Here is a 26,750-nt window from a genome sequence, read left to right on the forward strand (position 1 = left end):
ATGAAAGAAGAGGTATTATCAAACGGTCATTTAAACCAGCACTACTCTTACGTCACAACATAAAATAATATTTTCAGCTATAAGACGCATAAAAATCTAAGATTACTCAATAAATTGTGACAACAAAATGCCCACTTGGCGCCTCTGCCCAAATTGATTTCAGTAGATAATATCGACACAAAACGCCATGCATCTCTTTGGCTGTATACATTCATTGTAGATTAGGAATAATGACCGTATACATTCTAAAGCTCACTGAACTGTGTAACATACTGAACCTGCTGCTCTCAACCACTAACGTCTCAATTTTAAAAGCCTCTCACAGAATAAGTAAGTAAGTAATTGACAATCTTCCCTCCATTCAAATGACATTGCCGTGGGAACGCAATGCAACTAGAAAGATTAACACTCTCTGTGCTGAAAGCCTGTTATTTGTGCACAAAGAATCCATGGCTTTTTGATTCGGTGGTTTCAAGATCTGTGCAATGCAAATTCACGTTGACTTGTGCTGATTTATTATACCCTTTGATATATCGCTTTATGTGGCCACAAGAATATCTAAATGTGTGCCATACATCTTATAATTTTCTCTATTTTTCATCAGATTGCTTGGATATGGCTACAAAAAAACAAAAACTTCCAAACCAAAATTCTGTTGATGACATCATCTGCCATCACTGCTATTGGTCAAAAGTACAAACATGATAAACAAAAGATATTGAAATGAACCTTCCCTTAGACTGGGCATAACTTGCATGTTTCCATATTACTATTAGATTTATAAAAGACGATGTAATTGTAATTATTATACAATACATGTATAATGGTACATATTTAGATATTCATTTGACCACATAGGTGATATTGAGAGTATCATAAATCAAAATAAGTCAACATGCATTTGAATTGCATAGGTACTTTGAAGGAAGAGAACAGATACAAGTATATGGTGAAATCCAAACAACCCTTTCTCTAGTGTGTGCGAGTGTGTATTCTCTCACCCACAATGATTTTACCCAAATTTCACCTAATTTTCAACTTAGCACTGCATACTTTCTGCTATATCAGATCTGTTATTCATATCTTGTCATGACAAATCATTCCTAATCATTGCAATGAAGCACAAAAAAGGCACACCATTTTTTTAAGCAGGGAAGAAATTTCATCCCCTTTTCTTTTAAAACTAAAGACACAGTGAAAGACAAGGGCAAGGCATCGAGGAAAATATGAAGGTAAAAAAGTAATGTCTATACTTTTTAATAGAAAAAAAATAATATGAGAACAGAAATGAATCCACTCAGGCACTCTACTAAAGTTGAATACATTTTTTTTAATCAATATAGTAAAAGATATGAATTCAGATACATTACTCTTCTCTACTAAAAGTAAGTGTCAAGCATGTAAGGAAACCAGTGTAAGGAAACCTATCACTGTCTTTTGAGAATATCAGCCTAATGTGTATAGATGACAGGGCAGGATTTTATGCAAGCCAGCAAGAGAGCTAACTTGCTGATTGATACACTATTCAACATGCCGGAAGCATCAGCAAAACTATCGGAATTAAATTTGTATCAGACTTTACACACTTTTCATGTTGTACGAATTTTGTTTCATTTTGTATTTTCATTTCTTGGGAGCCTTCAAGAGTCTGCATACATTTCTCCTATTACAGATTCTCACAAATATAAAAAATTCACAGATCAGAAGTCTTGTAACACTTTTTATCTCAAAATTTGATCCCATAATTTGAGCCTTTTCAAATTATATCAAGATATATTACTACTGATAGAATGAAGTAATGACATTTTTGAATAATTCTTCCAGCCAGCGATGTTTTAACCAAACTCATAAGCATCACTGAACTGTATTCACTTGCTCTTTCCTTCACTTCCACACACACACACTCAATGAATATGAACTGATGCCTTGGCTAAATCATGTTTCTACTCATAAAGTGGTGGGGGGAGGACGAACAATGAATCAAATTATATTATTTATTTTCATCTGATCTGTCGATCTCGACCTCCACCCTTTTTAAAGGGAACATTCTATTTAAGAGTATGGATACGTTACAACTCCCTGAAAACGTACCAAGCTCAAGCTTGGCAAGGTATTTACGAAAATACATTGTAAAGTTCTGTTAATGTTGACAAAACCACCATCCCATTGTACAAAACTTTTTTTTTTTTTGGGGGGGGGCACTTCGGTTGAAATCCTGATTAAAATGCACACTGAACTAGAGACCCAAATACCATGTCATCTTGCCATGTCAGCTAATAGGAAATTTGAGACCCAAATTGAAATTTACAGCAAAAAATTGTCTCAAGAGTAATTTAAACTACCAATCACAACTCAACATCATATATCCCCCCACCCCCAACTGACCCCCTTATTGTACTCTCAGTTTTTAGACTGGCTATGTACGATGCACAGATCACCTGAAGGCATACTAATTATCCTGCGCTGTCGTCTTTCTCGCCTCCCTTTTCCTCATCAGCTAGCCAAACTTACCTCCGGTGTCAGGTTACTAACGAGGAGAACGGACGTCCCCGGCTGCATGAACATCCCGGGAAGGCGCATGCCCTGGGCCGCTGCGCCTGGCAGAGCCGAGAGGCTGGCGGGGAACGCCGGCACACCTGCGTAGGGACCCGCAGAACACAAGAGAGACGAGACGCAAGTTAGACCATAAAAAACGATTTCCCCGAAAAAAAAAAAACCACATAGTTTTGTAGAGCATATATGAGGTTAACCTAGGGCCAGCAGAATGTGACATCTTAAAAGTTTTAAAATAATAGTGTAGCCCTCTGCTCTATGGAAACATGAATGAAAAAGCAAGAGAGAGGGTGACGAGAGTTAGAGAATTCTAACAAGTGTCTACCACAGACCAGCAACAAGAATTTGAGTTGCCCTATCATACTGCTCTATATATGTGAATAATATATGACACACCTGACCCGAAAAAATGTGCTTACGGCTTTGAAAACAACCACATCAATTCATCAGAATCTACAACTTTATATCTAGCAGTCTGTTGGTATCCCATCTATAGGAGGGCATGTCATTGCAACACATTTGTCTTACACATTTTATTGTATATAAAAAGTGGAACAAATTCAAGAATACAGTGTATACTAAACTATGTTTGTTAATGCAATGTTCTTATTACCTAAGAAATATTCTAATCTTTCTTCTTCTTCTTTTTTTGTATGAAAAAACACAGAACTAAAGGACGAAGGCACTTTGGCTAAATGATCCTTATGGACAAAAACACACATGCCTGAGATTTTAAATAGTTTACTTACATACGACCTCAAAGTAAATTGGAGGAAACGGTTTGACCAAATAGCACAGAGATCTTATGATTGGTAAAAAGGCTAAACCACACACTGCAAAATGTGCTTAAACTGTGAAGTGGGGTACACATGTATCAAAATTACGTGTACGCGTGGGGGGGAGGGGGCAGGATCAGTAGAGCAATGTTGTGGGGGGGGGGACTTTTCTCCAACACAGCTACATATTCACTTTTACTGACCATGTTTTGGGACATGGCGGGGTGGAATTATGGGAAGGCAATGAACGGCATGCAGGGTAAAGGTCAGATGTCAAGGGTTATGGGCTATACTTGAGGGTGCTGGGCAGGTGTATTTGCACAGTTAATGCCACTACATGTATTACACCAGCAAAGAGTATAAATATTTTGGTCGTCAATGGTTAGTTTGCAATGTGTGAGTCACTACTTGCTATATTATGACACAATACATTGGTGGTGTTACTTTCTACATAGCTTTGCTACAGCAAAAGGCAATCAATTATATTGTGATGCCCAACTTTGAATAAATTTCTACTGGAAATTCCCAAACGAAGTGCATCAATTTACACTGTAGATTTTATACCACAATGATTTTATGGAATTTACCGTATTTGCATCTATGTATATGCAGTGATAATTTATCACCTGGCACTTAAAACAAGAGACCCGCGGGTCTAGCGCTCACCTGAGTATCGCAAGTTCACCTTTCACGCAGTCACTAATCTAAATTATTCACAGCTCTACCAAAATTTGACGAGGCATTCTCAAGTGGAAGATGAAAATGTACAATAAGGGCCCAATTTTTTCAAGATTCCTTAATTTGGGGGAATTGGGGCCCCCTGGGGCCCTCTGGGTGGGGCATGGTGCCCAGTTTGATAAATTGAGATCCTGACCACCTAGGGATGCTACCTGCCAAGTTTGACAAAAATCCATCATGAGGTTTTCAGGAAGAAGATGAAAATGTACAATTCAGGCCCCCATTTGGACCCTTCCAACCACCTCCCCCCCCCCTACCCCCAAGAGGGGCACCCCTGGATCTCCTATGAACAAACTTGAAACTACAGTCATTAATGTACAAATGTACTCACTCATAGTATTATCTCAGCTCTATAACTTCTGATTCTAGAGAAGATTTTTAAAGATTCCTTCATTTGGGGGGTTTGGGCCCCCTGGGGGCCCCCTGGGCGGGGCATGGTGCCCATTTTAACAAATTGAGATCCTAACCCCCTAAGGATGCTACCTGCCAAGTTTGGTGAAAATGGGTCATGGGGTTCTCAAGAAGAAGATAAAAATGTACAATTTAGGCCCCATTAGGACCCCTCCTCACCCCCCCCCCCCCCCCCCCCCCCCCCCGGGTCCCAAGGGGGGCACCCCTGATTCTGCCATGAACAAACTTGAAACTACAGTCATCAATGTGCTAACTCATAGTATTAACCTAGCTCTATCACTTCTGGTTCTAGAGAAGAAGATTTTTGCGGATTCCTTAATTTTGGGGGGTTTGGGCCCCCTGGGGGCCCCCTGGGTGGGTCATGGTGCCCATTTTAACAAATGGAGTTCCTAACCCCCTAGGGATGCTACCTGCCAAGTTTGGTGAAAATGGGTCATGGAGTTCTCAAGAAGAAGATGAAAATGTACAATTTAGGCCCTATTAGAACCCTTCCCCACCCCCTCCCCTGGGTCCCAAGGGGGGCACCCCTGATTCTGCCATGAACAAACTTGAAACTACAGTCATCAATGTACTAACTCATAGTATTAACTTAGCTCTATCACTTCTGGTTCTAGAGAAGAAGATTTTTACAGATTCCTTATTTTTGGGGGGTTTGGGCCCCCTGGGGGCCCCCTGGGTGGGGCATGGTGCCCATTTTAACAAATTGAGTTCCTAACCCCCTAGGGATGCTACCTGCCAAGTTTGATGAAAATCGGTCATGGGGTTTTCAAGAAGAAGATGAAAATGTAAAAAGTTTACGCACGACGCACGACGCACGACGGACGACGGACGACGGACGACGGACGACGGACGACGGACGACGGACGCCGGACGAAGGGCGATCGCAATAGCTCACTTGAGCCTTTGGCTCAGGTGAGCTAATAATTCTTTATGACAGAAACAGAGAAAAAATAGAATTGCAGAAGTATATACAGAAAAAAAAAACTCACAAGATTTGATTGACAATAACCCCAAAGTTATGTGTGTTAAAACCACAGCAAATACCAAAGAAAAAAGACAACAACAAAAAAGAGAGACCACACAGTTTTCTTCCTCAGTTTTAAGCATTGTCACAGATGGAATTGTAACCAATCCCAACAAAACCAGTAATAAGTCAGCAGCATGATTCCTCACTGAAAATGTATGCATCTAGAGACTTGCTTCGCACATCTTATAAGGTATTGTAAGAACGACATTATATAACAGATTTTATTCTTACTGCAATTCCAAAATCCAAGAATGTATATGATAACTGGGCATTACTTGACCGACTCTACGTTTACTAGCACAAAAAGTCTCATGTGCGATCATGTCTGCAGACTTGTGACTGATTTTGCGTGACTTGGTCACATTTGTTTGATGGATTTGGGGCGTTTTTTTTTTTCTGTGTTGTTAAATAATGTTATGCTAACTAGATGGATGCATGTTTATAAGAATACATAAAATATCACCATGCCAAGAGGTCATGTAGGTTGTATTGAATGAGAAATCTCACTTGGAAATAAGGGCTGATTGGGAGTTTTACGCCTGCCATTCGCGTCTGTGAGATCGAAAAATGAACGAAAAACAAATCATGGTAAGCATTTGATTTTTTTTTCTTTTAGATCCGGGCGGGACGAGGAGGGGGCAGGGAAAAAGGGAGGAGGAGAAACAGCTTCCACTGTTGTGGCAGTAAAAACTTCATCTGTACGACTTTCTCCTTCCCACATTCAATATAAAATACACAATCCTCTGGCCTCAGCTGATGCAATCATGTTAAAAAAAAAAATTATCCTTTGCAGTGAAAGGAGGGTAATAGGCTTTGAGGAAAGAAGATTGTGCCCACTGGAAAAGAAAAGAAGAGCTCATTATGCATCACATGAAATAGTCATACGTCAATCGATGTAAGAAGGTGACAAGGTATAGAGCTCTCAGAGCAAGCACAGAGTTGATTCATATACAGATGTTTGATGTCAGAGATATAGCGCAAAAGTTGTATGAAACGTTTTCGTTTTAATTGGGGGTGTACTCACAACTGCAGCTAAATGTACTTGGAGGGAATTTTGTACTTCTTTTTCTGGGTGTAAATGTCTTGATAGTTGCATGTCTTTAGCATTTTCTCTGTATTAATCCATATGAAGTCAAAGAAAGAAACAATTTCTCTTGGACACTTTCCACGGGAAGTGGAAATGAAGCAACATGATGGATTATAGCTCCAAAGTGAGTTTGGCAAAAAATTTGATCATAATTTGTGAGTTACTCATTTCTTGTGACCATATCTTGAGTGGTCTCAAGTTTGGGTATAAGGAGCAATAAGATTGCTTCTTTTTTCCAACTCCTCTCAAGTTCTTAATGATTTTATATGATAGACTTGAGAATCTTTCTTGTCAGGCATGATGAGAAAAAAAAAAAAACAGAGAGGAAAAAAGGCAGAAAGTCACTGGCGTCAGAACGAAGAGAACCCCACCAGAAGTTGCTTGAGAAAAGTCTAAAAAAGAGAGAGCTGTCGAAGAAAGAGGACTGTTGAAAAACAAGCTGATGAGAAGGAAAATTCCGAAAGTTAGAAGATTCAAAAAAAAAAAAAAATTGAAGAAAAATAAAGGGCTTGAAAATCCACAGAACGACAAACAGCCAAATGAGCCAGGGGAAAAAAAAGGAAGCTGACAGTTAGATCGATAATCAGACCTGCAGAGGTCAAAAGGTTAAAGGTCAGAGGATGTCCGGCTCACAGGCAGAAAAAGGCACAAGAGAAGAAATTCTTCACGACAAGAAATGCACGGCAGGCAAATCCTGACAACTATCTTTCGAGCTCAGTAAGAGGAAGGGACTGTTACTGATCCCGAAGAGAGCTTCTGGATGGAGGGAGGAAAGATGTCAAGGGTCGTGAATTTCTTCCAAGTTAGGAAGGGCAAAGGAAGACGAAAGAATCTTCCAGGAATGGGGAGGAAAACAGCATAAAGTGATACAGTTAACACTCAAAATTGGGAGGGGAAAAACAAACGAGTTGGAAGTGTTCTTCGCCAGGGAAAAACTAGGAAGAAATGTTCACGCTGTCAAGAATGGGCACAGCAACAGGTGGAATGGGAGGGGTTTTGTAATTTGGCTGATTAAATTGTGATGAATTCAGACGGGTATGAGGACACACTGACAAATGTGAAATAGAGGAAAGCACGAGAAAAATTGAGTAAGGCTTTGATTATACGAAGGTACAAAGAGAAGGGAAAAGGAAAGGGAAGAAAAAGGAAAGGAAAAATGAATGTTCATATTTGGCAAGAGTAAAGATGTGATATGATTACAGAAATGATTGGAAAGTGTCTTTCTCAAGAAAACTAATGTAGGAAAGAAAACACACGATATATTATATGAAAATTATCGGATAGAGAAATATAGGACAGACATATAAATTCACAAAATGACAAAAGGACATCATGGAGTTACAGAAAGTAGATAGTACAGTGCCAGAGAGTTGTAGTAAATAATGCAAAATGTCAAATTGTTTGATACCATGTTGAGTGAGAGGATGAAGTTTGTTGTAAAATACGGCAAAGGAGTGTCATTCACAAGAGAACAGCAAAACTGGCCGGAGTCAACAGGTAGAGAACCGACTTCCGAGCAGAAATCGAGGATTAAGAGAGAGCACAGAACCCGCGATAGACCACCCCCTAGTTCTTTGCGTGTCTAGTCTATGGTGAGGAGAGAAGAGACAGGTATATAAGTGAGGCCGACAGAGTGTGTGTGTGAGAGATAGAGAAAAGAGATAACTGATTATTGTAACCAAAGAAGTACCTGCTGGTGCCCCATGGAAGCCTGCCGCTGCTAGCGAGACCGGTGTTGAGGGCGCGGCTGCAAAGGGCGATCCGTGCCCCGCAACCGCGTAAGGCGATATAAGGCTGGCAGCCCCACCAAATCCTGAGAGAGAAGGGGGATGGCGGTACATACACGGAACATACAAGTGGGTTAATACCAGTTTGGTTTTGTTGGTGTTTTTTTTTTCTTTTGTTGTCAATAGATGAATATGAAAGAGAGAGAGAGTGAGAGAGAAAGACAAGCAGGCTGGATAGATGGTGGACGGGGACAAACGATATGTAATGATACAGACATATGAAGCTGCAACCAATCCGTTACCAGTTTTGTATTTTGGGGTCTTTTTCTTGGGGGGGGGGGGAGTGGTGCTGCCCCCTCCCCCTCTTTTAAGCCTTGACTTCTTAGTAAATTTCATACATTTTAGTAAAAAAACAAACAAACAGAATGCTCATCGATCACTGGACACATTTTTGTAGCGGGGGAAGAGAACAGCCCATGTCATAATTGGAATATAAAATGTTTGGCTCATGGAATCAATCCTACATGTACATATATCTTGATTTATTCTACCATAGACGATGCACAGCACAGGCTGTAAAGATCTGTCTAAACAACAGAGCTAGTCATATCTAAATTATGATAAGCTCATCAACCCCAGGACCACTGTTGTGCTTCGGGTCCTGTCGGCTCGGTTGGTTGCAGCTACAATTCAACTCATTTCGAGCGAGGTACCAAATATAAAGAGAGACATGAGACAAAATGTTGGGGCAATGTGTTAGCACAATGCACATTCAAGAAAGGATCACAAACATAGCTTCCACATATGCCTTCCCCTTGTCGAGATTCTGGAGGATACATACACACACACACACCCCCACAAAATGCTACCTTGCCCAACTCCCTAGTAAAATGCAATATATCGAGCTTGTCTGGAAACGTTCAAGTAAGCACTACCACCGCCATGCACTAAAAAAACAAACAACGAAAAAAGAGTAAAAATCTCTCTACAACTTCTCGTACACAAGACATGAAGAATAACAATACTAGAGGAGTGAGAGAAATGATAAATTAATCAAAAATACACTTGAAATACAAATGAATTGCAATAATGACTTTTGTATATTCTTACAATAGTGCAAACCTTCTTCATGACAATGATAAATTTAATCATTAATTATGTTATCATTACTAATACTACAATCATCACTGCAACTATAACTATCATTATCAGACATGGTCAAGCTCATTCTCACTATATAAGTGATTATATATATAACCCTGATGCCGATTTTACCTCAAAGACACTAAAAAAGTTGCATCTATGATATTTGGACTATCGCATGGACTAACTAGGCACATGCTTTCTTCAAATATTTGTGGCTTATGCAGATTTTTTGTTTCTTTTTGTCTCAGACTGATGGCAGCATCATTTTGTGGGTGTCTAACTACGGAAGAGGAAAAGTGGGAAAAACAGTGACCTTTTTTGTTTTTCTGGAACACGACTGCGAGATCCTAAAACCTACACTGGTGTAAAATTTCTGTTTGTTTGTTTGTTCATTTTGTTGTTAATGTTGTTTCTTTGATGGGGTCTCAGACAATCATCAAACTACCTTTTGAGTTTGTTGTATCCATGTAACCATGGCAACTAGCCTATCTACCAAATGACTAGTCACAATCCATCCCGTTGCTGGAGGAACCCATGTCAAAGTCATCTACATGCCATATCCCTGATTTTCATCTCTTTCTCTTTCCATGCCGTTTCTTTTTTTTTTTCTTTTTTTTTTCCCCTATCATTTCCTTTCTCTTCCAGATAAATTTGAAGCCCTTTGATACAAAAATAGTGCCTCTACCTCCGAATGGTGCTGGAGGCATGAAAACAAAGCGACCCAGTGAGAGATCCATTTTTCTATTTTGCAGCGTTCAGATATACCAGGGCTGCCAGCATTCATACATTTAAAATCACAGAGATACTGTGTTTAGCATGTATCTCAATGGGCAAAAACAATTCTCAAATCACGTTTATATTTAGTCATGATTCGGAAGAAATATTTGCAGTTTTAGGAAGCCTCCCTGCAGACTCAGGAAAACTTTGAAACACAGGGTTCATCCTTGATTCATCTATCTTCAGTGCTTTCACTACCAACACTATTCGCGATGCTTTGACAGTGAAAACGCCGTCCTTTACTTGTGGTTTCATTGTGATTTAGTCGTGCAAAAGTCGTGCTTTTGCACTTACATATTGTCCCCGTGCTTTTGCCGTGATTGCGTTGTGATTAGGTGGTGAACGAGTTGTGAAAATGTGCTGGAATCGATGTGATATTACCGTGGATTAGTAGTTGTTACGTCGTGAAAAAGTCGTGCTTTTCGGGCAGAACAATCACCGACATCCTGCCTCGCCCCCTCGCCGGCTAGAGTGACTCTTTTGTTATGCAGCGTGAAAATCGAACAAAAGACACATGCTATTCATGGTGATAATCCGCCGATTGTTACATCGGCTTTTGTCCGCAGCTCTTGGGCTCCAAAACCACGACTTTTTCACTACTAGTTCACGGCCGAAGAACGATCAAATCATGCTGTTTCAGTGCTTCTGGAGCGTTGCAAAGTTTGATAATCCGCTGATAATCTTGGTTCCAGCACCTTGTTTATCCATTTCGATACAACAAACGAAGCTCCACTTGCATTGTTCATGTCGTTTGTAACAGTATAGTATGGTTTCGTCGATCGACGCGAGCACCTAGAATAGCATGAAAAGACATGCAACGAAGCATGTGTATTCGTCTTCGTAAATCCCTGTGTTCGTCTTCGTAAATCCCTGCGTTCGCTACCACATTAATTACGACAAATCGCATGCGTGTTTATGTACGTTACCACGCAGGTTCTTCAATGCGTTATATCGCGGCAGGCGCGTACCACGTGTCGTGTTTACCAAGACCATAAATTAAAGAAGTGCAAGATGCCTGAGCGGGACGTGAGACATGTCGTTTAATATTCATTCAGCTTCTAATTTTATCGTATCGTCCTTATTTCTACATCGGTATTGAAAGCCTAAAACAAACAAAATTGTATTAAAAGCAATCATCCAATTTTACTATTATTTAAGCACCTTACGGAGCCGAATGTTGCCGTTAATCATTTTCAAATGTAAAAGCAAAGAACCGACATTCATTTTAGCATCTTACGGAGCTGAATATTATCCTTAGGCCCTATTCATTTCCGAACGTGAAAGTAAACATCCGCTATTTATGTTAGCACCTAACTGAGCCGATAGATATACCGTTAATCATTTCCAAATGTAAAAACAACAATGTGTTATTTATTTTAGCATCGTACGAAGCAGAATATTACCGTTATTCATTTCCAGATTTAAGAGTCAACATCCAACATTTATTTCATTATCGCATGGAGCCGAATGCTATTGCTGTCCACTTCCGAAAGTGAAATGAATAATCTGACAATTGTTTAGCATCGTATATACGGAGCCGAATGTTACTGTTTTCATTTTTGAACGTCAAAGCAGACATCAGACATTATTTTCCCATGCAACGCAACTGAATGTTACTGTTATTCATTTCGAAATGCTATAGCAAAATACTGACATTTATTTTAGCATCGTATGTTGCAGAATGTTACTGCTATTCACTTCCAAACGAATGTAGGCCTAAAAGCAATCACCTGATATTTATTTTGGCATCTTCCGGAGCGAATGTTATTGCTCTTTACTTTCGAAAGTAAAAGCAAACACCCGACATTTATTTAATCATTGTACGGAGTTGAATATTATTGGCATGCATTTCCGAACGTTAAAGGGATCTTTCGATATTTATTCTAGCATCTTCCGGAGCTGAATGTTAATTGTTATTGCTATTTACTTTCGAACGTAGAAGCAAGCATCCGGCATTTATTTTATCATCATACGGAGTTTAATATTATTGTTATTCATTTCCGAACGTCAAAGGGATCATTCGACATTTACTTTAGCTTCTTCCGGAGCTGAATGTTATTGCTATTTACTTTCGAACGTATAAAAGCAAACATCCGGCATCTATTTCATCATCGTATCCGGAGTTGAATATCATACTTATTTATTTCCGAACGGCAACGCAAACATTCGACATTTATTTCAGCATCTTCCGAAGCCGAATGTTAAGAATCCTTTTCATTTCCGAACGCAAAATCAAGTATCTGACATTAATTTTAGCACCGTATAAGGGGCCGAATCTTACCGTTATTCATTTCAAAAAGTATAAGCAAACATCCAACATTTGTTTTAGTATCATACGGAGTCGAATATTCCCGTTATTCATTTCCAAAGTTAAAAACAAACATCTGACATTTTTTTTTTTAGCATCTTACGGAGCTGATTGTTACCGCTGTTCATTTTCAAAAGTATAGGCAAACATCCGACTTTTTTTAGTGGCCCGATCGGGCCACCAAAATCTTAATTTCTGAAATTTTAGGGGCCCGACGTGTGTTTTTGATGGCCCCGGGCCACCGTTAGTGTCGAGCCCTATGACGTTGAAAATTTTTTTAATGCTTTTGATGATGATAATGATGGATCGAGGGCGCTTGTGATAATGATGAAGACGAGGTGTTACGATAATGACAGTGATATATTCGGCCCCTGACAGCGTGCAAATGCGGACGAAACTTCCACGCAGAGCAGTGGCAAACTGAAAGTCTCGTGCGATTTCTCTTTCAGATATAGAACCTTGTTGATAACACAGCCTACAGACAGAACAATTTCCGTAGTTTAAATCATGAAGCTTAAAACGCTGATATGGATATTCTCTTAAAGAAAATTATATATCTGCTCAAGAATCAGAAGTGCTAAGAAGTTGCCGCTCATTTCATCCAATCATTTTATCGAGCGGGATATCGTGAACTATGTCATAATTATGTACAGTATAATACGCAAGGCGAGTGATTGTGTCTTGGCCCGTTCAAAATATGACGGAGTATTGTTACACACAACATATACGACATAAAATTATACTGCACGCGGAAATAACTAAGCGGCACTCGTTATTCTGATTATAGCAACATTCCGTATCATTAACAGCAATATTACGATTCAGTGCAAGGTAAATTATCGTAATTACGGCATCGTGAATTCCGTTATCAACAATAATGCAATTCTGTCCTTAACAAAATTTGATAGAATTAATACGGGATAATCTTCATGTATATTCTTTGTGGATAGATCAGATTTTAAGTGCCCATGCATGTCCAGTCAAGTAATTTTCATTTGTATTCACGAATTCACAGTGTACGTCGATATACACCAAATTTTCAATCGGTTGTAATGAAAACAATACGAGGCAAGAATTTCATTTATTGATATTTTCGAGTAATATAAACAACATGATCATGACAATGCAAAACCCATACGATCTCACGTTTTACCGAATTGCATGTAATAAACTGCTTACGAGATTAAAGGGAGTTAAATTTTGAACTGTGAAATTACTCTGAATACTACTTCGAGGATTTAATGATCAACAGTAAATAACTGTTAGTCGTTTTCTGAAGACGAAGTGCACTATAATGTCCATGTTACCTTCTAACATCGAACCAGGGAGGTGGAAAAGATCCATCTCCAAACCGACCCATTATATCGGCACAGCTCGGTCATCGTTGGTCATGCATGCGCAGCTCAGCGACTCAATGCCGTTCCACCTTTTGATATCATCATCAAGCACAAAAGCTTCCAGCCGCAAGGAGTTAATGAATATCCGGGTCATTGTTAAACAACCTACGATGGGGCAGGGAGCACCTTGGCTTTTATGTCAAGAAACAGTTTGTATACGTTTGTAAAATTAAATGCAAACAAAATAGAAAAAAAGAACATCAGGCTTTACAAATCGGGGTTGGCCCCTATTATGATTATCTATGAACAGTTCTTTTTATTAGTGACCCGACTGATGTGACCTCTATGGTAAGAGCTTAATTTAAGAGAGTACCTATGGTAATTGTTACTTATCTACGCGGTTTTTTATTCATATAGCGTAAGCAACATCTGGCGGAAACTCCATGTAACGATTGCATTTTTTTTTTTTGGGGGGGGGGGTAATCATACCCTCGTATGGAACAGTGTCCAAAGATACATGTAACAGGTATATTATAGGCACTATATCCATATTTACGTGTGCGGGAGGGGAAGAGCACGTAATCGAGGGAGAGCTGGAGCATAATAGAGAGCACAGAGCTTGTGACAGACCATCACGGGTGCATTTGTATTTTTAGATATGATATTCAACACCATTTTTATGGAATTCATCATGTACACATTTTTTTTAAAGAAAATGTAAGAAATTTAATACTCTGGGACAGTGGGCATGGCTATAAAATCGTGATTTTTCTGTCACCTCGTGAGTCCCGTGCGCGTCTGTCACTGTGTAAGAACTTTATAGATGATGATTAAAGGTGCGAGGAAAGTTTGTATCGAGATCTGAATTTCAACGATCTAATTCACACTTTGTTACAATATTTTTATTCTTTTTCAACAAAAAAAAAACAAGAAAAAGAAAATGTGTACTGATCGATCGGGGAACAATGAGAATGGCTACAACCATCTTCTGATGGACGTGTGCGTCTTTCACTGTAACCAGTGAGTGAAGAGAAGTCTATACTAGTAATGTGTGGAGAAGGGGGTGTCCCCCTCTCACACGGGGGAGCTTTTGCATTTTTAGAAATGAAATACAACAATCTGGTATAGACACTTGGTGGAATATTTGAAATATTTTCTAACGATGTTTAATATTCTGAAGAGGTTGGCAGGAAGCCTACAATGTCTTCTTATACACGCATACAAATTAGCAGGTTACAAAACTCGGGAGATTTGTAATCCGCTAGCAAACTTTTTCGCACGTAAGAAAGACACAAGACACAAATATTGGCGCGAACAGCATGCTAAACCCAAGAAATCTTGCTGCCCCGCGGTGACTTGTGAACGGTCGACCAAACTGCGTTCTTGTTTTTTATTCCATCATTAAAAAGAACGTTTCAACGGCATACGCTCCACACCACTGTGAGGAACAAGAACGATAGTTTTAACTTTATCGATTTATCGATAAGCAATTAGCAGGTTACATTTTGTTCTTATTAATGGTTTTAAAAAAGAAATATTACGCAGTCGCCTTGGAAATTCCCGAAATTATTGTCTGAGTATAGAGCAAGTTTGAAGGTTCACGACGAACGAACGCTCTCAGGCATGCATGCATCATGATTAACATGTGAAGCACATGAAATAAACCTACTCGACGGTTATTACATTTCAGACTTCGAAGAAAGAAATGGCAGAAGAATACACGCCCTGTCTAGTAGTATGCGCGCATTCCTTACGTGCCAAACATGATAAACAAGACACACCGCAAGTTCATGAACTTTAGTTTCTGAGGGCCGTGGGAAAGGCAATGAATTAATATTCGAGAAATTATAGCTTCAAGTTAAGAATGTATTAAACTACAATGTACTGTATTAAACGAACGCTAACAGTATTCTGATTGTTTGTTTCCCACCCCCCTCTCTCTCCCTCTTTCTCTTTGTGCCTGACAAGAGAAACGAATACATGTAAGTTTGTACTAGTATTCCATCGACTCATGAGAGAAAGTATACTTCGGAAATATATAGGCCTACAGACCCCATATTGGAAGTGAATAAAAAGGCTGTGCTGAAATTCTTATCCATGCAGGCATAATCAGTGTGAATACTAGTCATCTTTTAATTGATTTGTGATCGACACTTGTACCCGTCGCGTCGATCTTGTCCGGTCTTCTCATCCATGTGGAAGGAGTTTAAGGTTCACGCCAGTGCCGTATATAAAGAGAGTCTGGCCAACTGCTAATTTGGACGCCATGTCGTTACCGCGCGTATTACACGTAACAGGGTTAGCGTATACGCTCAGACGTAACAAAATAATCAAGACAAAGGGGTCGTAAACACAGAGTTCTGTGGTCGTAAACAGTGGGCACTGCATTATGAGCGCACTTTAGTAACGACATGGCGCCTGTAGATCATGGGACCAGCTTTTGACCAATCACAGGCTTCAAAACACATAAGCCAAAAAGCGAGATGGCCACTCTCTTTATACGGCCCTGCATGGTTCACGCCAGAGTATCAGGTGCACGCATCACTTTGTACAAGTGCTCTGCGCACCTGCACTGACCGCTCACTGGTAGTGCGGACGCACGTGGATGCATGGCAACGCATTACTCTCATGGACTCGTGTTAGCTACAATGTATGTAGAGTGGCGTGGTAGGGTACATTGATAGAGGTTTACTCGAATGTAGTTTGTGACAGCCATTCGGATTCCGCCACACGGCATGGGAGAAATGAGATGTTTATCTGAATTTTAAATACCCTCATGACAAAATACGAACGATCACGCTTCCTACATAATTTAAATGTTGATAACTCTCGCTGTACATCAACATTTATCAAGTGGCATAACTATACACAGCCCAGTCGTAGTAAAAATCACATTCGTGCGCTGCTATACTCTTTGGTAAAAACACGGCGTCCGATCGGGCTAACATGCCAATGACCTTGATCAGGGCTCCACACTAACTTTCTGGTGGCCCGAAAAAAAAAATCAAGAAAAACTTAAGAAAAACTACATCGGTCCTACTACAAAGAAAAACAAATATCAAATATTACTGAAGTGCGTCATGTCGAAAATAAATGAATAGAACATTCAATCATCTTACTGTTATTCTGAGTTCTAAAGATTTAGCAAATAGGCTTATAGATTATCATGAATGTTATTGCAATTTACTTTCGAACATAAAAGCAAACATCAGACATTTAGTTTATGGGTGCTGTTCGTTATTCCGATGGTTTGCTATTCCGAAGGTTCGTTAATCCAAAACACACAAAGTCTCCCTAGGATGATACCTAGAGGTTCGTTAATCCGAAAATGAAAACGGGTTCTTTAATCTGGACATTAATTGTGGCGTTATTCCGAAGGTTCGTTATTCCGAAGAATAGTTAATCAGAAAATGAAATTCGGAACAACGCCGGGAACCTTGGGAATAACGAATCTTCGTACCGAAGAGCCTTCAACGAACCTTCGGAATAACGAGCTGTAATCTATTTAATCATCGTACGGAGTTGAATATTATTGTTATTCATTTCCAAACGTCAAAGGGATCATTCGACATTTCTTTAAAAAAAATATTAGCATCTTCCGGAGCTGAATGTTATTGCTATTTAATTTCGAACGGAAAAGCAAACATCCCGCATATATTTTATCATCGTACGGAGTTGAATACTATATTGTTATTCATTCCGTACGTCAAAGCAATTAAACATGAAACATTAATTTTACCATCGAATGCATCTAAATGTTACTGTTATTCATTTCGAAATTTAAAAGCAAACATCCGAAAGTTATCTTAGCTTCGTACGGAGCAGAATATTACTGCTATTCACTTTCCAACGTAAAAGCAATCATCATGACATTATTTTTATTTTAACATCTTCCGGAGCCGAATGTTATTGCTATCTACTTTCGAAAGTATAAAAGCAAGCATCCGACATTTTAATCATCGTACGGAGTTGAATATTATTGTTTTTCATCTCCGAACGTGAAAGTAATCATTCGACATTTACTTTAGCATCATCAGGAGCTGAATGTTATTGTTATTTACTTTCGAACGTAAAGGCAAATATTATATCCGGCATTTATTTTATCATCGTACGGAGTTGAAAGTTATCATTATCCCTTACCGAAAGTCAAAGCAACCATTCGACATTATTTTATTTCAGCATCTTCCGGAGCCGAATGTTATCCTTATTAATTTCCGAACGCAAAAACAAAAAATAGTATATCTGACATTAATTTCAGCACCGTACGGAGCTGAATCTTACCGTTATTCATTTTCAAAAGTATGAGCAAAGATCCGACATTCATTTTTGTATCATACGGAGTCGAATATTACCGTTATTCATTGCCAAAATTGAAAGCAAACATCTGACATTTATTTCAGCATCTTCCGGAGCTGAATGTTATTGTTATTGACTTTCGAACGTAAAAGCAAATATCCGGCATTTATTTTGTCATCGTACGGAGTTGAAAATTATTGTTATTTATTTCCGAAAGTCAAAGCAAATATTCGACATTATTTTATTTCAGCATCTTCCGGAGCCGAATGTTATCTTTATTCATTTCCGAACGCAAAATCAAATACTAGTATCTGACGTTAATTTCACCACCGTACGGAGCTGAATCTTACCGTTATTCATTTCCAAAAGTACAATGTTTGAGCAAAGATCCGACATTCATTATTGTATCATACGGAGTCGAATATTACCGTTATTCATTGCCAAAAATAAAGCAAACATCTGACATTAATTTTAGCATCTTACGGAGCCGATTGTTACCGCTGTTCATTTCTAAAAGTAAAGGCAAACATCCGACCTTTTTTGGTGGCCCGATCGGGCCATCAAAATATTCATTTCTGAAATTTTGGACCACCGGGCCACCGTTAGTGTCGAGCCCTGCCTTTGATACATCGGAATATTCGGAAAGTCATTTTCAGTACCACTGATGTTCTAGACATTTTCGTTACGGCGACAGGAACGGATTACAAACTCCATCGAAGTGAAATTTGGAGTGGAAATCGATGCAGATTAAGGGAGAGTATACAGATGTTTTGAGTGAGGCAGGGTGTTTACTGTTTCTCCGATTTTACTGAGTTCACGCTTTACGTTGACATTGCGTTCACGGAGGTCTTATAAAACGTTTTTACGTAAAATACAAATGATTTTGTTGCACATTTTACCATGTAATTTGCGACGGAAAATAAGCGATCGATTAGATGCATGTTTTCAGAATATACCTAGAGTCTGATCATGCACTTTCGCTAAAGTTTATATCTTTTTTCCGTCCTCACTGTGTGCACTTCGCAGTCGAAGCGATTATCGTGTGCCCAGGCGGCAAAGCGCGATGAACTGAGGGAATTCAAACAATGTAGTAATCTAACGGTAAGCCATGGTAGTAATCTAATCCACGCGACTATAGAAATTTGCGGACGGCTTGCTGCGCTATAACAAAAGCTTTCGAGAGTCCGATCAAGACACCCTCGCCAGAACTGTGCTTTTGTTCCGATTGTTACATTTTCTAAAGAGGGCGAACAAAGATCTATTAACATGACAAAGGGGCTACCTCATTATCTACCTCATCGATTTCACAGCGATATCACAATAAAACCACGACTTTTTCACGACGAAAGCACAACCATAGGACGACTAAATCACGGTGTAAGGACGGCGTTTTCACTGTCAAAGCATCGCGAATAGTGTTGGTAGTGTTTCATGAACAACATCATATATGTATAATGTATACTACAAGGGAATGTAGTCACCATGCTATAACAGACTGGCATGGGATTAGAAAGTGAGAGTGGGAGGCTCACACGAGGGCAGCAGACAGTCTAATTGCACTCATGGCTGCAGCCTTGGAACTTGTTCTTGCATAACTAATCAGGAAGCTTTCACTGTTGGGGGAGCATCACACCCACCCCCATCAATACAGACATGAATTATAAATGTGTGTTTGTGTATGTTGCCCACGAGTGTGTCTGTTGTGTGTATATAATGCATATTATATGTTTGCGTTGTGCATGTGTGTGTTTGTGTATGTGTGCAACAAGGCATTTTGTGCAAAGTGAAGCTGGGCGGTTATTCTTTTCTCACTTAACTGCAGGCCATTTGCGTATTGAGAAACAAGTCCCAGTGTGGTGAGAGAAATGGGAAGTGTCTCGAAAGACAAAGGTGAGCATTCCTGTTGTATACCACTATTCCCAACACATGAATAGTTGACATGGTTGTATTGTAGCTTGCCCCAAGAAGCATTTACGATTAACAGGGGAGATCCACAGTTCAGCTGGGAAGATGTCATGCCATATGATAGTGACCATCTACAAGGTCAACATGGTTGGGGGTTGGGGGACGCGAGGCAGCATTAACAACATTAAATTAAGCTACTGGGACTAAAGCACTGTGGATAAAGGGTGGTGGTGCACTGATTGCTTTGACATGCAAATTCTCTTCATTCACATGGCAGCCGTTTTCTGAGCACATAGAGTTTTGGTCCAGAGCCCTGATACATTTATAGAAGTTCCACAAAGGGACAAGAATCTCTTGTACCACATTCTGAAAATTTGTTTAAGCTAGAATAAACTATCATATCATGATATAATATGATTACACAATTAATATCCATTCAAAAGAGAATATCTTGTCATACGAACACATATAGGAAAAAAAGTTTCCACAGAAATAAATTGAAAGATTGCAATGAATATCATATTGTGAGCAGTGCCATTTACAGTACTTCAAATAAAAAGTATGACGGCATTTGACTGTGTTTCATAACGGATAAATTTGAAAATATTGAGATCGACATATTAGTATCATTGTTACTAATTCTCTGGAAGTATGACAAGCTTTTACATAATGAAGTAACAGAGGGGAAAACAACCTAAAAACGAGGCTGGCATGCAATAGCAGCGATGATACACGAAACATCCATGCTTTACTCAGGCTAAACAAAAAGATAGCACACATGCAGCTGGGTTTTTATATTTTCAGGCACAGTCTAAACGACATGCTACCCCGCATATAAGGCTACAGTAGCACTTGTGGGGAAACAAACTCACAAAACCCTTAGCAGCCAAATAGATTCCCTTTACTACATCACATGATAAATCTACAGAGACACAACATTCCAGCCATTTTGTCTTATTAGAAACTAACAAGAAGCCACATTCCTCATGCAAAACTATCTTAACACTCTGGACAGCCGGCACACACAACATGTATACATGTATACATTTATATTTGAATAAACTTGGTACAATTCATGTCATTTATGGCTAAGGGGAAGCTAGCTCAGCACTGCAATGTCTCAGATATTATCAAATATTTCCTTCTTGACTCTTTTTGCAAATTTTTTGCATACATACTGATCACAACAGAGGCATCTACTCCAGCGTGTCTGTGTGCGTGTGTGCTTGGGTTGCGTGTGTGTGTTGCATAGGTCACAACAACAGATTTCAGCTTGTTACTGGACGGCTGGATAGGGTAAGGGAGGGGGTGTTGGGGGGGGATCTAATGTCATTGCCAGAAGTTGTATGCTGAGCAAGCACTAAAAACAACATTTCAATTCATGGTTGTGTGTCAAACAAACTGGTACAATCACAAATGAGTGGGTAAAATAATACATGGTAGTTGAATTCAATGCATGTTTCAGCTCAAGGCATTCTGGAAATAAGTGTACCTTATTTTATAAGAGATTTGGACCTCACAGGAAATATACTCCTCTAAACAGTGGAGCTAAACATTAGTCACTCATCAAGACTTTGTGGTATCGAGAGTTACATATGATGGTTAATTTGTTCAAGATGTGGTTAGCCACTGAGACACCACTGATACCAATCTCACAGATTGGTAGAATCTCTCTTTCCCACAGGGCCTGGATATTTATTCTGGAGAACTGAACTTGCAATGAATTAAGGAGAACATAAATGATGTCAACTGTTAACTTGATTGGTTGAACTTTGGGAAGTCAAGGGGGGGGGGGGGGCATTACGTTGGTGGTTAAGGGAGAGGGTGTACATATTTCAAAAGCGACGATGGGGAGAGGGGGTAAATGTGAAATGGCACAGGGTCAATTTACAACAGCTTATCTGTTTCTTGAAGTCTGTAAGTACGGGTCAGAGGTAACACTGAGAGTAAGGGCTTCATTTCGGCAAAAAAAAAACGAACGCCATACATTGTACACCCAGGAATAGGCCATGTAAGGTTAAGTACAATTGTCTAAAGGTGGGAGTCATTTACACACTGATAAACCATGGAAGACTGGGTTGTGAGATTACACTGAAGGGGGGAAAGGGACAACGGCGCGGGTAACAATTAATTTTGGATTATCTGGACGAGGTGCAAAAGCATTGTGAGTGTTGGGACAGCACCTATACACTGCTGATATCGGGGTTGGATAGGTAGGAAGGGGCGATGACAGGGGGCACAATTTTAAAGGCGTGGCCTTCCTAAGAGGGGGTTGCTCACCCAACATGGCAGCGGAGCTGGGGTCAACGCCCGTCAGGCCGTCTCCGATGGGCAGGTCACACGTGTAGTCGCGGCTCTTATCGTTGTTGTACTTCACACTGAGGTTGGTTAGCTTCGAAAAGTCGATGCGCAGCAGACAGCAGTTGTTGTAGATGTTCTTCCCATCTAACTCCTGATAGGATAGGAAATCAAACAGATGGAATGAATAATGCTTTAAAACTTCAGGGGTCATCACCAAGAACCAAAAAGTTGACAGTGATTATTTACCTTTTGAGTTCACACTGCAAAGAAGATTACATTTAGTATTTCTTTCTTTCTTTAACTTTAGCAATTCCTACTTCTGTAGTGAAGAAAAAAAAATAACAAAAATGCAATTACTTCCCCATTCCTCCAGAGTCCTAAACAAGTGTTAAATAAGACTAGAATGGGCTCACACCAGTTCTGGATAAAAGCATGTCGTATCTCTTTACCAAAACATCACTCCTTGACAACCAGTGACTGTTTCAAAATCTTTATTTGAAGGGTGGTGCAACACGCCTTTTATCCACAAAATTCATATCTATAGAGAGGGCATAACAAAGAATTACGCATTGGTCAACAAACTTAGAAGCAGTCTGAAATGCAAACGACGAGTCAAGAGTGAACAAGGGGGTGGACAGTTTTCTGATGCTAATCCATTTGATGTTCACTATTTGTTATATAAAAATAGCACTGAAGATTCTAGTCAAGAGAAAAGTCATCAATATCAGATGCTGAACTCCTGTGCCAAAATTTGTGCTTGCTGCTTAGAATTCGCCTAGTCGTCTGCTCTGGTTCAGATATTATTATCTACAACCAACTGTTAGCACCTTTCCCCATTGTCTAGCCTATATCAAGTTTATAATAAATGGATTTCATTCCTACGTCATATCTTTTTGGTCAATGTCGGCAGTTTTATCTGTTTGTCATTTTTCACTTTCCAACTTACGAGCTTTGCTGCAGCAGCATGTGTTGCGTCTGAGAATTGCACGAGAGCTTGAAACTGACCTGCAAAAGAAAAAATAAAATAAAACAAAAGACAGGAGGAAGAAGATTAGATCACTGTACAAACTGTTTGTCTGACACATACAAGTTGCTTTTTTTTTCACACACTTCAATGAATCTTTAAAAATTGTTTTTATGTCATAAACAAACACAAAAACACACTAAATGTTTCACTGTTACGCACGACAGCAACCACATCTACATGGCAAAAACAGACTCAATAAATTTCTCTTCCTGAAGTTTAACTTTGTTTTTCCCAACTGGTAAAGCAATAGCATTTTTTTCTTTTTATTTGTTTATTCATTCATTTATTTATTTTTTGCTCACCCTGCAATTTTGTAGACTCTGGCAGCCAATACACAAAAATGCAACTAGAAATTTTGTATCACACATATTTACACCAAATTTGGCAACACAGCATAATAGATGTTGGAATTTTGGTGGCAAATAAAGATTTAAACTTTGTTCACAGCATGATATACTAAATGTTCAGTATTTTTCTTAATCCTTTGTTGTTGTTTTCACACTACACTTCATTAACCCTTATTTTTTTGTGACAGAACACAAAAGCTCAAGGACAAATGTGTCACAATCCATTTACTTTTTTTTTTCCTTCAGACTAGAGAAACTTTTTAACAAGAGCCCACCCCCTCCCCCTCTACCCTGGAAGAAAATTCCCACAAAAGTCATGCTTGAATGAGTGGACTGAGAAAGTTCCTAATCAGTCTTGCGCCGACAACTTGCGCCAAAGGATCGTGTCCACTTCAGTGATTACATTCAAGGGGAGATGAGAAAGATTGGAGGAAGAAGTAAAAGGGACATCAGTATGTCATTGGAAAATAAATTCGTTGCTGGTAAATTCAGTCAAGAGGCAGACAAAGAAAAACAAAAATCAAAGCCTAAGCATAGCTTATGATAACACAGAATAAAATCAGAAAGAATAAAATGCTTGACACTTACAAAAGTAATCATGATATGTGCATTTCTGTCGCACTGTCTTTTACAAGCACAAATCTCATTAACAAGCACAACTGTCTGTGACAAGTGTATAAATTCCCTGCAGTGCTCTCCCGTGTGTGTGTGTGTGTGTGTGTGTGTGTGTGTGTGTGCCTCTATCCTTCTCTCTCAGTCGTTCTTTGCACGAATTACTTACCACCCTTGACGAAGGTGACGATTCTGAGCACCGTGCCGTACTTCTTGAAGATCTCGTGCAGCGTGTCCACGGTGATCTGGTAGGTCACGTTCTCCACGATCACCCGGAGGATGGTGTTGATGCCGCCCCCTGTGTCCGGCACCTTGGGGTGCGACTGGGCCAGCATATGGGTCTGGATCGGGTGCTGGTGCGCCGCCTGGAGCGCCACCTGTGATGCGATTTGCTGCAAAAGGCGAGAAGCGAGATCCAGTGTCACAACGCAACCCGACTTCGCCACGACACCATACGTAAAATTCTCCACTAAAGCACTAAACTAAACCATCATCTCATGGCTGAAAATATGAAAAATGTTGCAACATCTGAGTATCATTCCTGCCCCCCCCCCCATCCCCACCCATAAAATATCATGTCAAGGTGCCCAACTCTTGAAGGCAAATTACTCAAAACTTAATTACTTGGATGACAAACCTTGGCTTGCACCCTATCAAGTGATCCTCTAAGGAGAACATCAAATCTCTGGCGCTATATTTCTTCCCAGGGCAAACTCGGGAACTAGGTCGTGAGTGAACAACAGGCTTAAACATGAATTCTCCACAATATCTTTTAAATTGATAGTCAAATTAACCAGGCATAGGCTTTAATCAAATGACCACAGTTAATATCCCCATAAATACAGTACATAGGTAGTTAGAAAGAAGAGTTAAGTACACGAATTTTCTATATCTTTCCGCAACCCAAAAACCTTAAGCTGTAACATCGAGCAAAACATCTTCCCAGAGTGACCTCCCCCCTCATTCTCGCTATCACTCCCCCGATCGTCCGACCACCGGACACAGGCCCACGCTCTCTCCCGTTTTCCGCACCTCATAATCATGGCATCACTTGCCTGTGGGGATCGCTGCATTAATTCTCAGTCTTTCAGTGATTGAAATCTACCATAACATGAATCCATTTCAGAATTGGATTACGTCGCTGCCGGGCGCGGGACAGAGCCAAGAAGTCACCGTGCTCAAGTTACCTGTTTATTCATTTTCTCTTTATTCCTCTACTCTCCCCCCCCCCCCATCTCATTTTCAGCTTGTCCTAGCCCACCATCCAATGTCACTTGAGGATTGCCTAAAAACCGGACTACCCTGACATGAATTGCAAGAGACACAAACTCGCCCTCTTAAGACTCGTCGGTGCGACTTGCCGCTATTAACATAACACGGTCCGAAGAGATCATTTCTCATGTAAATGTATACGTGATATCGTTAAGAACGGTATTAGGCTACCGTCCCTCTCTCATGGAGATACTGTACTGCTAGATAATGCCATTGCTAAGCCCCTCGTATATGATGGCTCGTCTAGATTTTGAGAAAGTCTCCCATTGATGGGATGATGTACTCATGTAGAAGAATAGCATGAGGGAATGTCAGGGTTAATTACTGTTGACGGGATCCAAGGGTTCTATGCCCCAATGTAGTCTTCCAGCACATAGAGGGCAGTATTCATTTTCCCCTTTTTATCTTATCCCCATAAGAATCCCCCCTTCCCCTTGAAAAAGGGCCACATGACATGAATGAGCCAGACCATGTTCAATACAGCATATACATTGTAGTTTGAAACACTGATCTGTTACACAAGGTCTAAAGGTCCTCTTTGATAGGTCACAGGTCGCAAAGGAAGTGAAATTACAGAAGTAGCATTCACATTTGGTATTAAAAGTAAGTTGTACACATATGCTATTTTTTTTTTCACGTAAAATCCTTGGAAGGAATGATACCCATCTTTCAGTCAATCAAGATATTCTGTATACTGAAGCCTAGTGCAAAATTTTCCACTCTATCTGTCTCATCTCCATCATCATCACTCTTTCTTCTGATTAATTCTTTGCTTCCACTTATTCTAGTTGGAAAAAAGTCTTCCATTTTTTAAAATCTTAAACATCAAGCACTAAACCACACACTTTTTTTTTCATTTTTACAGTACACAAAATGCACATTAATTAAAAAAAATAATAATAAAATCTACATCGTAGAACAAGGGAAAGGCCAGGGAGAAAACTAAAACGGAAAGGCATTGAAATGTTAGTTTTCAGAACAATCCCATGGAATAGTCAGTGGTTATAATCCAGGACAGGTGTCAGCCAAGCAGTACCATTTACAAACCCTTTATACCACCTGCTAGCAGACAAGGTACCAAACTGGAAAAGAGTGTTCTACTG

The 26,750-nt window shown here is 39.7% G+C and overlaps 1 protein-coding gene across 1 annotated transcript in view; it reads right to left on the bottom strand.

Annotated features, from left to right (window-relative positions):
- The window catches only part of LOC139714267 (polypyrimidine tract-binding protein 1-like), a gene marked incomplete at its 5' end in the record, with an annotated part of 43,576 nt that overhangs the window by 10,639 nt on the left and 6,187 nt on the right, over window positions 1-26,750 (bottom strand). The window contains 5 exon segments of the mRNA XM_071625982.1: window positions 2,512-2,636; window positions 8,283-8,405; window positions 22,369-22,540; window positions 23,336-23,394; window positions 24,545-24,767. Coding sequence (XP_071482083.1) covers window positions 2,512-2,636; window positions 8,283-8,405; window positions 22,369-22,540; window positions 23,336-23,394; window positions 24,545-24,767 — 702 coding nt within the window.

Source organism: Diadema antillarum, unplaced genomic scaffold (genome assembly GCF_040938485.1).
Source record: "Diadema antillarum isolate AM-2024a unplaced genomic scaffold, OU_Dant_1.0 seq00002212_RagTag, whole genome shotgun sequence".
Lineage (NCBI taxonomy): Eukaryota > Metazoa > Echinodermata > Echinoidea > Diadematoida > Diadematidae > Diadema > Diadema antillarum.